Below are 14171 nucleotides of genomic sequence, written 5' to 3' on the forward strand. Positions count from 1 at the left end.
GGTCTCCAGTGCGGCTATGGCAAGAGAAGAGAAGGCCTGAGGGGCGTGTGGGATCCCCTGAAGGACGCAGCCCTGAAGCGGCTCACCTCACTTCCACCCACGTCCCGCTGATCCCAGAGGCTGGGGGAGGTGGAGGGCGTGCGGGCACTTGGCGAGCCCTGCGTGTTTGCCCATCTGCCAGTTCTTTCTCCCTAACGTTACCTGCACACAGGGTCACGGAAGACGCTGTCCTCCAGTCTGATGTGTGAAAAAACGGGCACCATGTATCATCTCGATTTACCCTCATGCTTTCCTTAGGCGGCCGGCCTCCACCTCCGGCTGCGGTACCCATAGCGGACAGGTTCACACTCAAGATACACCCCCGGGGGCTTGCCCACATTTTCACAGAGCCCAAAAAACATTTTGTGGGGAAGCCCTGAGAATTTTTTTTTAAGTTTTGGCTCTCATTCATAAAAACATATAAAGGCATGTGAGTAATAATATAAAATTAGCCGTGTAAAGATCTTTGCCAGCTGTGGTATGGAACGGATTGGCAGTGGTTCTGGGAGATTTCCTAAGCTCTCCGTAACTCCACCTCCACTCCCCTTCAGGAAGGCACAAACCACGTGAGGGAGAAGGGTGGGGCTGTAGGAACCTTATATCCCTAGCAGTTCTTCTCAAAAAGCGATTTGGGGGGGGGGGGGGTGTTTGCAAATGTTTGATGCCTTCGCTGTTCTTAGTAACCTTCCCATGGATTATAATTGGCGTGTTTTGTTCAGTAAAGGGCTTAATGGGCTGGATGGAAGGCTCGGAGGATGGGTGTACAAGGCACACGTGCTTGAATGGAGGGTTTATGTAAGAGTTTGGGCTGGCATTGCACGGTGAGGTTAGAGTGTAGAATGACAGACTAAGGTGGTGAGGAATTTCATTTGGTAGCTAGTAAGGATCCTATAAAGTTGGGAGGGCAAATCGGTTTTTGCTCACGGGACAATGCTAATGAATTGGTGCTGCAGTCAGAAGGCTTACGAGGCTACCTCGAGTCTCAAGCTGCAGAGAGGAGATTGATTGATTAGTGATGTCTGCTCAGGCACAGGACTGCTCAGTGGTAGTGTGTGTGCCATGTATTTGCCATCCCTATAAGGAGGTTTTATTTACTTGTTTATTTACAGAGAGAGGGCAAGCACAAGCAAGGGGAGGAGCAGGCAGAGGGCAGAGGGAGAAGCATGCTCCTCGCTGAGCAGGGAGTCCAGGCATGAGGCTCAATCCCAGGACCCTGGGACTGTGACCTGAATGGAGGGCAGACGCTTAACCAACTGAGCTACCCCGGGTGCCCCTGTCATGAAGCTTTTTAAGTAGGCTAAGCTATGAGAGTCAGAGTGATAAAGGAGGACAGGGCCATCACTAACTTGGGAGACAGGAGACCCACGTAGATGGAGTTTTGTCATCATCCACGGGTATGCCTTGGTCTCTCAGAGCCTGAATTTCTATAGATAAAAAAATGAGGAAAGGTAGGTTAGAAAATTTCCAGGTGCTGACATTCTGCAGTGTTAGGACAAGAGTCATGTTTTTTCAGGGCCCATGGGATGGTAGAAAGGACACTGTTCTTTTGGACATCCTGGACACCAGCTTCCACTGCGGGCCTTGACTGGGCAAAGCCCAGAGTGCAGGGTGAGCACCGACCCCGCCCAGGGCCCCCGGGCTTGGTGTGAGAGGTGCTGGAAGGCCCGGGACTATTCTCTGGGGCCCTGTACTTCATGCACCGGTTGGCTTTGGGGTTCATGTAGGATGTTTTGCTCACAGGGCTGAGGAGGCCCTGATAGAGCAACTCTCAAATGGGGGTAGGGTGTGTTCCCCTTATCCCCACAGAGCAAAACAGGACTGAGGGGCAGCTGGGGTCTGTCCCAGGTGGAGCTGGTGCAGCCCCCACCCCCACCAGGCTGGCCCTCTGGCCCCTGGTCCACCTCGTGATGGTGGCCTGTAGCTTCTCACAAGTTCTTGGACATTCACTGCCTCTCAGGTGAGACACACCTTTACCTTTGCCTGCTTCTCCTCTGTTTGTCTTGGCTGAGGTTGGGCCCATGCCCCTAAGGAGATCCTAGAGGGCTTTGTTCTTGGGGGAGGAAGCTGGAGCTCTGGAGTGTGAGCAATCTTGAGGAGGAAGGACGGCCCCGTCGCTCTGGGCCCCAGCAAGCGAGGGGAGTGGAGTTTTGCTGCCTGATGCAATGTCTGGCAGGGCCCGTCCCTTATCAGAGCTCCATTCCCAGCAGACTCTGGGACCCCACCTTCCCTTAGGGGAGGCAGGAGCAGGCTGGGAGGCATCCAGGTAGAAAACTGTTGTCTAGTGGGGGTCCCTCATGAGGCAGGGGGGAGGCCTGGCCAGAAAGGCCCCCAAGGGGAGAGGAGGGTAGGGAGGTTGGTGCGTAGAGTTGGAGCCTTAGCCCAGCCACTCTCTTTCTATTCCTTCACTAAGATTTGTCTGGAATAGCCCTGGGGCTTTTCTGCCCTCCTCCCATTGGTAGTTCATCGCTGTAGGGGCTTGAACTGAAAGCCCCAGGGCTTGGTTTCTTCATCCTCAAAATGACATCCCGGATTGATAGTGATCATTCACGAGACCTGATGTTTGAAGCCCCAAGTGTGAAGTTTTGCCCATGGTACACACTTGCAGTTATTTGCCTGCGGTACACACTCGAGGCATATACTCAGAGCACACACACCCGTAAGCACACACGTGCTTTCCTCATCTAGGGAACAGCTGCTGTTCCTTCTTCCTGTGTCCCACCAACTTAGAAGGAGTGAGCACCTCCCGCGGGCCGGATGCTTTGGAAAAGGCATGCGTGCATTCATCCGACAAGCATTCTCTGTGCCCCATGCAGACAGAGTTGGGCACGGGGATTCTGGGCACAGAATACAGGGGTGGAACAGACGGATGAAGCTCTCCTGTCGCGGAAGGTACGTGCCAGTGGTTGAATTTGGCAAGAAACCAGTACGTTTCTGTCCAGGAAGGAAATGAAGCAAGATGCTGAGAGGGGAAGTGTTGGGGGAGGGGAGATGGTCCCGGGGAGGTTGGTGGTCAGGGAGGGCTCCAGGGGAGGGCTCCAGAGCTGAGCACTGGGAATGACTGGACCGAGGGCAGCTGTCCCACCCTCTGCTGCCTCCTGGCAGAGCTGGGCTGGCCTGTGCTTCTGGCCTTCTTCCCCATTGACCCTGGTGCCCTGGAAATGGGACCTCGGCTGGCATCCCACCTTTTCCTTTGGCTGTCACTCCGCTTGCTGGGTATCAGGGGAGAAAAGGTATTGAGTACTCCACTGGCAGGGGGCATCTGCCAAGAGAAGGACAAATGTTTCATTCTCACCATGAGTGAAGGAAGGAAGGAAGAGTGCACCCTGGGTTTTGGGAGGGAGCATCACAGAGGTTTGACTAGCTTTGACGGATGTCATAGACTCACTTCTTAGGGCCTCTGCTGGGAGCTTTGCCAGGTGACTCCTCCCATCTTGGCCCCATCTTCCTCCCTGGTGACCCTGTGACTTCCTGGCTCCTGTGGCCCTCTCCCAGCTCCTGGGTCTGAGGACCTCCCACATTGCCCCTGGGACCTCTAAACCTCCCTCACCTGCCTGCCCACCATCCACTGGGCCTCTGAGCTAAGGCTAAGGACAGCCTGCTGGGCCAGGGTGAAGGAACCAGCAGCCTGCCTTGTGTTTCTCCTGTCAAGAGTTTTTACCATTGCTTCTTCCTTTTAGGGCAATGCTGGGAAGGTTCTTAGGAACCCTATATTATTCGGGGGGGTGAGGGGGCTGGGATGGCAACTCAAAAATAGAAACAGTGCTTGCAGAGGAGGGGAGGAGAAGGTGCAGGAACTTTTCATCATCGAAGCAGCTGAACTTCTGATCTTACCAAAGACTCAGAAGGGAGAGGACAGTGAGAGCAACTCCCCCCACCCACCCCTGCCTTTTCTCCCCATGTTTCTCCCCTATCGTAGTTAATGAGCACTTACCGTGCCCCAAATACTATTCCTCATGGCAGCCTTATGTACAGGTTTTCCATGCTACGGGTAAAGAAACTGAGGCCCAGAAAAGTTAAGTCACTCCTACAAGGTTACACAGCATGGCAGACACACAGAAAGGACTAGAACACAGGACTCCTGGTCCCAGCTCCTTTTGCTTCCCCTCACATCAGATATAGGCACCTCTCCAGCCAAGAGATGAGAGGGTGGGTAGTCAGGATTTTAATCCCTTTTGCTCTGCAGACTCAGGATTGAGTCTCACCCTTCCAGAGAGATGGATGGCCTCACACCCCACGGGGTGTCCCACAAACTCATACTGACAGCCTGCCACGCACTGAGCCAGGCATCAGCTTTGACAGGTTTGCTCACCTGTGTTTTGTTGGGCAGCTGGTATATGCTGGGTGCCGTTCTAGATGCTGGTCCCTGCTTCCTGGAGCTCCGATTCTGGGAAGGGAGGCCAGGCAGGCAGACCATCAGCTGGAAAGCCCAACCATATATGCTATAGTGGGGGTGACTGGGGAGCACTGGGAGGCTCAGATGACGTGGGTCTTGGAGGGATGATGAGGGCTTCTCCTGGGGAACCTTGGACAGTTACTTAACCGCTCAGCCTCAGTTTCCTCATCTGTAACATGGGATAACTGCTACCTAACCGGACTCTGTAAGGGTCTGTGGAGGAAATGCAAATCAAGTGCTTAGCATGGCACGTGGCCCAGAGCAGTAAGCACTCAATGAATCTCAGCCACCCAGGTCATTCCAGTTGGCCCTTCCAACCCGAGTGTCAATTCCATGAGGCCAGGGCCTGGCTCTGCTTGCTGGCTGCTGTATCCCCAGTACCTAGACCAGAGGCTGGCACAGAGTGGGTGCTTACGGAGTCATTGTTTAATGACTGTAGGGAAAGGCCCAGAAGAATTAGGAAGGGGCAGGAGTATTCCAGTTGCCCTGGAGCTGTCTCTGCAGGTCTCCTCTCCCTCCTCCTGAGCCCCTCCTCAGTCACCCACACTCAGGAAGCCTCACCACCCCTCTGCCCTGCACAGCTGGGCACCCGCCACTCCGCTGCCAGCTTCCACATCTGCCTCCTGGCATTGCAGAGCCCCTGGCCCACTGCTTTCTCCAAAGGACAGATGTGCTGGCTGTCCCTCTGGTCACTAACATTGTGTGACGAAAGTGTGAGCCCGGCATCTACCTTTCTGCCCTCTTACTCTCTCGTCTACGGCAGCTGCTTCCTGTGGGGAAATCTTCCAGGAAGAGAGCTGATCCTGGATGCACTGAACCAGGTCACAAGACTTCCCCACACTTGGAGCAAACAGTATCCCATGAATGACAGTCCTTATGGAGAAGGCATAGACTCTTGGACGGGGTTGGAGGGGGCGATGTTGTGCTGGAATCTGGGGTTCATGATGCAGGACGGGTGTGTGTGATGGCGCAGATGCGTGCAAGAAATGGGCTCCTCGGGGAATGCTCTATTTGCTCTGCTATTAAAAATGTGTAGCTTCGGGGCGCCTGGGTGGCTCAGTGGATTAAGCCGCTGCCTTCGGCTCAGGTCATGATCTCAGGGTCCTGGGATCGAGCCCCACGTCGGGCTCTCTGCTCAGCAGGGAGCCTGCTTCCTCCTCTCTCTCTGCCTGCCTCTCTGCCTACTTGTGATCTCTCTCTCTGTCAAATAAATAAATAAAAATCTTAAAAAAAAAAAATGTGTAGCTTCCAGTGAGGGTCATCTATCCTTTATTCCTTCTGTTGTTCGGCAGCTGTGCTAGGGTGTCTCCTGTGTGCCTGGCCCAGTGCTAAAGGATAATGAGGGGCCTGAACAAAACCCCCTTATACCACAAAAGGATGAGCTTACAAGTCGGCTCACCTTATGACAGTCTCAGATGCTAATGGGAGTCTGCATGGTGGTGGGGCCAGGGGAACCCTAACCTAGGCAGGGTTTGGCTGCTCCAAGATGGGCTGTTTCCTGAAGGCTGAGGCCATGTGAGGGATTTTGGAAGGACCCCGGTGAAGGATCTCATGTAGATACGTATTTATATCATTATGATAGGTCCATCTCCATTTTTTATTTAGGTATTTGTAGTCTTTTGCTATTGGCAAACATTTCTAGTTCAAGGAACATTCTTTTCCATCTACTTGCCCTTGAGTTATGTGTGAGGTCAAAGGATAAGTTGATGGAAGTGGAATGAATGAATTAAAGGGCTGATTAGCATTTTAAATGACCTGATTTCACCTCATCCATTGGGAGAGTGGGTGTGGGATTCTGGCTGCTAAGCCGGGCCACGGCCCTCAAAAGTTGGGTGGGAAAACCTCTTCATTCTTCACCTCCAGACAAGGTTGTCCTGACCAGCGGTCTTTTCACAGGACGAGGGTGTCCCCCACCTGAAGACGGCAAGCCAGATCCTGAGTGATGCTGCTGAGCTGACAGCCCATGGCCCCACCGTTCCCCATGGAGAAAGGACTCGCTTTACCCCAGGACTGCCGGGACTTTCTCAACAGCCTGAGGATGAGAAGCAAATATGCCCTTTTCCTGGCTGTTGTGGTGGTAGTTTTTGTCTTCATTGAAAAGGAAAATAAAATCATATCAAGGTGAGGAATACAAGTGTGCGAAAGTCTTCCTTATCAGGGAGGGGCGGATGAGGCAAAGAGGCAGTCATGGGGCTCTTTGTGGACCTACAAAAGCCGTCCTTCAACTGGTAACCACAGGCCCCTCCTGTGCCCAGGCAGTGGTCCTGCACACATCCCCAGGAATGCACAGGGCTGACAATGGGGCTCTGGACTCAGGCAACCTGCACTGCAATCCTGATTCAGGCCCTTTCTAGTAGGGACGGCCTGGACAAATTCACTTTTCTGTGTCCTAAGTTTCTCTTCTGTAAAATACAGCTAACAATGGGGCTTTCCTTATAAAGATTAAATTAGGAAATGTAAAACGTTTAGTTCAGTGCCTGGCATGCAGTTGGTATCCAGTACTTGCTGACCGTGGCGATTATTATTAATTTCCTTCTTGGCTAGGATGATGCCTCACATTAACAGCACATCTACTACACCAGACAAAGCCATGGGTGAGGGTAAGCCCATGGAAAGGCAGGGGTTGCTGGTACACATACCCTGGTGGGCAGGACTGCCATGTGCAGCTGTCCAGGTTGTATACTGCTAAATTCCAGGGGTGCACACTTACATCGGCTACACTGGGAATGTTTCCGTCCTGGAGTTGGCAGTATACTGTTGTGTGCAGGGTCTCTGCTGTGTCTCTGCTAGCCACAGAAGGATTTCTTAGACCTATTTTCCTAACACGACACCCTGCAAGAAAGTAGCCACCATGGATAGATTAGGAATTGGGCTGTGTAGCAGGCACTGTGTTACTCAGTGTGGACTGTTCCAGTTCGTGCCCACAGGGTCCTACTGCAAGCCCCTGCAGCTCTCCACCAGCAAACTTCCTCTCTACCTGCACACCGTTAAACTAGGACCCACAGCCAACACCAGCTGGCGTTTCACGTCCCTTGGGCAAGAGAATCCTGTGTGTTCTACAGGGTCTCCCAGGAGGCCCCCGGGGGATTGGTTTGCCCACAGGGACAGCCTGCTCGCCCTTTACAGACCTCTTTTTCTCCCCACCTCACTTGCTATCTCTCTACCAGTTCTCCTGCGATCATATCCCAAATAAACTACTTAACAACCCTCAAATCCTTGCCTCCAAGTGAGCTTCCGGGCAGACCCCCTGGGAGTCCGCTTCGGAGTGCACAAGGGATGGAGTCCCTAGTCACTCGCTGACTCTGATTTCCCTTTGTCCTCGTAGGGTGTCAGACAAGCTGAAGCAGATCCCGCAACCCCTGGCTGATGCCAACAGCACCGACCCAGCCCTGATACTGGCCGACAATGCATCCCTCTTGTCCCTGAGTGAGCTCGATTCCGCCTTCACCCAGCTGCAGGGCCGCCTGCGAAACCTCAGTCTGCAGCTGGGGTTAGAGCCGGCCGGGGAAGAGGCGGGAGCTGAGGCGGAGGTGGCAGCCGGGGACCAGGGGCCACAGCCACCCCCGGGGGCTGGGCCGCGGCGTCACGTGCTGCTCATGGCCACCACGCGCACCGGCTCCTCGTTCGTGGGCGAGTTCTTCAACCAGCAGGGCAACATCTTCTACCTCTTCGAGCCGCTGTGGCACATCGAGCGCACGGTGTCCTTCGAGTCGGGAGGGGCCAGCGCCGCGGGCTCGGCCCTGGTCTACCGGGACGTGCTCAAGCAGCTGTTCCTGTGCGACCTGTACGTGCTGGAGCACTTCATCAGCCCGCTGCCCGAGGACCACCTGACCCAGTTCATGTTCCGCCGCGGCTCCAGCCGCTCGCTGTGCGAGGAGCCCGTGTGCACGCCCTTCGTCAAGAAGGTCTTCGAGAAGTACCACTGCAAGAACCGCCGCTGCGGGCCCCTCAACGTGACGCTGGCTGCCGAGGCCTGCCGCCGCAAGGAGCACATGGCCCTCAAGGCCGTGCGCATCCGGCAGCTGGAGTTCCTGCAGCCGCTGGCCGAGGACCCGCGGCTGGACCTGCGCGTCATCCAGCTGGTGCGGGACCCGCGCGCCGTGCTGGCCTCCCGCATGGTGGCCTTCGCGGGCAAGTACGAGGGCTGGAAGAAGTGGCTGGCCGAGGGGCAGGCGCACCTGGGGGAGGAGGAGGTGCAGCGGCTGCGGGGCAACTGCGAGAGCATCCGGCTGTCGGCCGAGCTGGGGCTGCGGCAGCCCGCCTGGCTGCGCGGCCGCTACATGCTCGTGCGCTACGAGGACGTGGCGCGCTGGCCGCTGCAGAAGGCGCGCGAGATGTACCGCTTCGCCGGCATCCCCCTGACGCCGCAGGTGGAGGACTGGATACAGAGGAACACGCAGGCGGCGCAGGACGGCAGCGGCATCTACTCCACGCAGAAGAACTCCTCGGAGCAGTTCGAGAAGTGGCGCTTCGGCATGCCCTTCAAGCTGGCGCAGGTGGTGCAGGCCGCCTGCGGCCCCGCCATGCGCCTCTTCGGCTACCGACTGGTGCGGGACGCCGCCTCGCTCACCAATCGCTCCGTCAGCCTGTTGGAGGAGCGCGGAACCTTCTGGGTCACGTAGGCGGGCCCCGGGCCTGCGCGCGCGCGCGCGCTCCCCTCCTTGGGAAAGACTCGCCCTTGCCTGCCTCGCTCCTGGATGGCAGGCGGTGAGCTGGTGGCTCCCGTAGAGGGCGGCCGGGCGAGTGGGCGGCCTCCAGCGGGGCAGGCAGCCCTTCTGGAGCAGTAGGCTCCCCCCGTGCTGCAGCTGAGGGCCTGAGAGCGGGACAGTGCCTGTCCCCAAGGGCCGCCAGGCCAGGACCTAAGGAGCTGCGGTCTCCTGAGTAGGCACCCAGGCCCAGAGCTATTGACAACAAGCCTGTCTGTGTCTCTGTCTCTCTGTCTCTCTGTCTCTCTCTCTCTCTCTCTCTCTCACACACACACACACACACACACACACACACACACAGATAATACGAGAAACATGCATAAATGCCTACAGACCCTGTGGGCCAGAGTCCCAGTGTTGATCTGGAAGGGGCTGTGGGCACAGACAAGTCAACAGCCGCCCTTCCGCTGTACTCAGCCTTCATGGTTCAGTTTCTGGATTTCTACACCACCCAGTGTGGAATCCGCATGGATCCCTGGGGAGGGACTGGAACAGCCCAGAATGTCAGGGGATGGCAGTTGGGGCTTTTCAACCAAGAATGATTTCGGTATTTTCACAAATGGAAGAGCTGTGCTGGTTATGAAATCAGCCCTTTACAGAACTATAAAACACACACGTGTAAAAAATAAGGCCTCTGTGTATACCACACATAGACCCAAACAACACAGAAATCCAAATCCATACACACATACACAGGCAAGCTGCCCTGTTGCTTTATTCCCACAGAATTCAACTATCACACCCCTAATGAGGAGCCTTTCATTACATTTTTAGAATTAGCTGGGGATGGGGAAGGAAACACGGTCATGGGCCATGACCCTGTTCCTGACCAGGTTTGAACTGAAAGGTAGACCCAGAAGGGCTGAGTCTGCGGCCCCTGCCTGCCTTGGTTTCCCCTGGATACCTCCTCTGGTCCATTCATGTCCTCCCTGCTGGCAGGCAGGATGTTTTGAAATGGGGTGGCCCGCCCTCACATGACTCCAGCCCTAATACCCTGTCTCAGTTGGGCTGGCTCCCTGAGAGCATGGCCCTGTGGGAAGGCTGCCCCGGTCCTGACTGGAGGCAAAAGGCAGCTGGCAAGTCCTGCCATTTTCTGCCAGGCCTCATGTGGGGCAGGGCCCAGAAGAGAGTACAGAGTGCTCTTGGGGGAGAAGTCATATCAGGATACCCCCTACCCTGGGAAGACAGGATATAGAGGTCAGCTTCGTGGTTGGTCCGTGGTTGCATGGTTAGTATCTGGAATTCCAACTTTCGGGGCTCTGGGAAGAGGGTTGCTCAACTTGGGATAGGCTGGGTGTTCTACTTGTTTTGTTTTTAAAGTTATTTATAGTTTGGTATCTTGTTTTGTGACTGTGTTTTTTTATTTTCTTACTGCAAGCGTACAGCTCAGAAGCAGTCTTAGCATGAGGGGGCAGGGAGGACCAGCAGGGAGCATTCTGGCTCCTGCTGGAGGGAGAGGAGGAGGAGGAAGGATCAGAGCTTAGGCAGCCACATGGCAGCCTACAGTGCCCCACGGGCTTTTCGGTTTGAGCCCCGTGTGGAATGAATCTCAGAAACCACCTGGGTTCTTTGCTGTGTGTTGAGGGGCAGCATAAATTAGCTCTCGCCCTTTCCCAAGACGAGACCAGATTTGAACATCTCCTCCAAGTCCAAATGAATTTCCTGGGCGGGGGAGGTGGTCAGGGGCCTGTGGCCAAGCAACAAATGTCCCCACACTGGGGAGCAGAACTCAGTCTCCCTCAGACCTTGAAGAGCTGCAGAGTTCACTAGGGCTGTTTCTGATTTCCTGGACAACAACTCTGTCAGATCTGTTCTGTTGTCAAACCTGGAGAGCTGAGTTTCGGTCTGAGTAATTCGGACACAAGAGAAACAGGATCTCAGTCCAGCTGGTGCTGCCATGGGGATTGTGTCCTGGCCAGAAGCTTCTGTTTGAGACGGTGAGGACCGTAGCCATTTTGTGGGATCTGTGCCAATTACCGCATTGGAGCTGCTGGGTCTCCATCACCGTGGACTACAGCCATTCAAGGATGTCTCCAGTTTTGGCTTTCCAGTCCCAGAATAAGTGGTGCAGGGGCTCGAATTTGGGGTCCAAAGGGATTCCAGCCCTGAAAACTTGACTCTGGGGCAGGGCGAGACCAAGAGGCTTCTGGTGAGCCCAGAAGTGCTGGTTTTTCCTCCCCCGACCCCACCCTGCTCCCTGCCCCGCGTGCCACCTGTGGTTGGTGGGGGCTGGGGCAGGGATGGAGGCAGGCACCTCCCTCTGGGGCTCTTCTTGCCTCCCCAGCCCTGGTGTGGACAACAGACTCCTTCCTTCCTGTGCCTCAGGCCAAGGTCTCCACCCCGGAGCTCTGAGGACAGTGCCGAGAATGGACCTTTGGGACTTCTCAGGACGTTGACAATTTGTACACTACAAGTTGACTTTATTTATTTATTTTGTGACAAAGAAGAGACATAAAATACCTTATTTGCAGGGACTCAAAGCTGTACCCAAATCAAGAAAGACGAGAAACAGTAATAGAAACCGTTGACCCGCGCCATCAACGGAGGACACTCCCAAGAAGACGATTCAAAATACAAGAGAAGAGCAAAGCCCAAGGGCCGGGGGTGTTGGACTGTCCTTGGGGCGTTGTTTAAGGAGGTACCTTGGTTTTTTTCTTGTAGCTTTGATGATGAGACATTGAAGGCCCTTTCTGCTGTATTTCCCGTTGCCCTGGTGTCTGAAACGGAACGCAACTCGAGACAGTGCTCAGCAGTGCCCTGGGAACCCTCGGGGTTTGGGGAAGGACAGGGTGGAGTGACTACTGACTTTACACTCTGGGGGACCTGGTGCAGGTATGCATTTGGGGTTTTCAGCAGGCAGCTGGGACGAGGAAGGTGGCCCATCTGGGGCAAGTGTTTCCCCTGTCGCCCAGGCCAGCCCAGGCTTCTCTGCTCTTGCCAGCTCCAGGCCCCCCTCCCCACCCCTGCACGTGTCCACCTGCCTGCAGACGGAGGGAGCAGCTGAGGCCTCACCTTTGGGACTGCCAGCTTCTCCAGAACAAGAGTCCTATTCAGGAATGAGTGTTTACTCATTTTCTTTTTCCTGATGAAGACCTCTTTAGCCTGGCCTGTATAAATAGTTCAGAACATTCCAGGCCTTAGTGAGACAGGGCAGTGTCTTAACACCCACAGGCTGCTACCGCAGCCGCCTATTCCTGGCTTCCCTTCTGGCCTTGTTGGTAAACCCTGGAGGGGATAAGGGCGCCAGGTTGGGGGCAGGGGTCTTTGGGAGCAGGGTTCCTGAGTCACCCACAGAGAGGAGGAAAGCAAATTCTCGGCTCTGTGGCCCTCCCCCTCCCCACCCCACACCACTGCCCGTTATCACCAAGTTCTTACTAAGGTTGAAGGACATAAACGAAATTAGCCTTTGGTCCCTTTATGTGATACGTATACTTGAAAATAACTAAATGAATAGAAAGAAATGTTTAATGAAGATTGGCTCCCTGTCTGCCAGTAGCCTCAAGCCTGGAAGCTTCTGCTAGGCGCTTGTCTAATGGGGCAGCTGCTGATAGGACCCCTGAGAGCAGAGGGCCCACCCAACCCATTTACAGTAGTGTCTTTCCCCACCACCACTGTCCTGTGTGATATGGAGCAAGTTCTAGCAGGAAGTCAGGGGATCCTGAGATGGGCGCGTGGCCTGGTGAGGTAAGCATCGGATGGTCTGGTCCTGACCCCAAAGGTCTCTTCCAGCCCTGGTCCCAGATCAGGTCCTGTTTTAATTGACTGTATGGCCTGCCCCTTGCTAGGCCCTGGATTATGAAGGATAGGACCAGAAGAGCAGATGGCCGCGTCCCTGAGGCACTCCCTTGCTCCTGTCCCCAAGGCTGAAAGCAAAGGCAGGTCCCGAAGGGATGGCTATCTGGGGCAGGAGGAGAGGAGGGTGGGCACAGGGAAATGCATCTGCAGAAGCCAAGTAGGGCTTGCCCATCTGCACAAAGTAGAAGGAGCATCCACTGAGCTCCAAGGGTCCCAGGTTGGTGGGTTTGCTAGTGGAGATCGCCAGGATGTGGTCCAGCTGGATGAGAGGCAGAAGGCTTCCTGAATGTTTCCTGAATGCAGCCACATCCCCTCTCAGCTGCCCCCAGTTTCAGGAATCGTGGAAGCTGCCCTTTACCTCAAAAGGAGGAAGCAGAATTGGCAAATTCAGTCTTAAGAGCAGGGAGATCCAGATGTGTTGGTCTGGGGTCCTTTGTCATTCCACGACTGTGCCTGGGGGATGAGTGAGGTGTGTGTTTCCAAGGATATGGACACGGTGCCATCCCTGTGGGCTCAGCTCACAATGTACACCAAGAATTTTATTTGGGAAAAGACCCTGCTTCCTCTACCATTGGGCTTGAACTGGGCACCCCAGAAATCTCCATCTCATCTGTTTCAGGCAAAGTTCGCCTGGCTCCCCTGCCCCCTCCTGGATTCCACAAACTCTTTACCAAGATCTCAGCCCTGTGTCACGTTTCATGGCCACATGGGACACTCCCTTTGTGGCCATGTGTGTCCACACGTGTGTATGTGTAGCGCCCGTTCTGCTCAGCCACGTTGCCCCCAGCCCCCTTGCTGTCATATGTCCCAGATGTCCTTGCCATGGCTGCCATCGGCCGTCTCCTGGAGACACAGGGGCCACCGCCGGTCAGGGTCTGCTTTGTGGAACAGAATGTGAACCATCACTTGATGGCTTACTTGACTTATTTAATTAAAAATGAAAACACGCAGTGAGCAAAATCTGAAATGTGTCTCTGCCTTTCTTTTTGCATTTGTTCTCAGCAGCAATCAAAAATTAACAAGGAAAAAAAAGTGAGCAGCAGTGGAAAAGGGGTGACTTCTAGCAGGGCAGAGGAAAGCTCCGGAGCAGTGAAAGACACAGGGAAGGATGGCTGCACGCAGGGGCTGTGATGATCCTTGTCTGTGTCACCAAGATGGCGGAGCTGGTGGGAACCGTGCCTGGAGCCCACGGCCAGAATTTGGGCTGAGACATGAACACCCAGGGGGTTATAGGGCAG

The 14171-nt window shown here is 54.9% G+C and overlaps 1 protein-coding gene across 1 annotated transcript in view; it reads left to right on the forward strand.

Annotated features, from left to right (window-relative positions):
- The window catches only part of CHST3 (carbohydrate sulfotransferase 3), a 33343-nt gene extending 19468 nt beyond the window's left edge, over positions 1-13875 (forward strand). Inside the window, exons 2-3 of the mRNA XM_046027785.1 lie at positions 6329-6553; positions 7758-13875. Of these exons, the coding sequence (XP_045883741.1) occupies positions 6396-6553; positions 7758-9054 (1455 nt within the window). The 5' untranslated portion in view covers positions 6329-6395 and the 3' untranslated portion in view covers positions 9055-13875. The remainder of the gene's footprint in view (positions 1-6328; positions 6554-7757) is intronic.
- The last annotated feature ends 296 nt before the right edge of the window (positions 13876-14171 follow it).

The sequence above is a fragment of the Meles meles genome, chromosome 13, assembly GCF_922984935.1.
Source record: "Meles meles chromosome 13, mMelMel3.1 paternal haplotype, whole genome shotgun sequence".
NCBI classification, from domain to species: Eukaryota; Metazoa; Chordata; class Mammalia; order Carnivora; family Mustelidae; genus Meles; species Meles meles.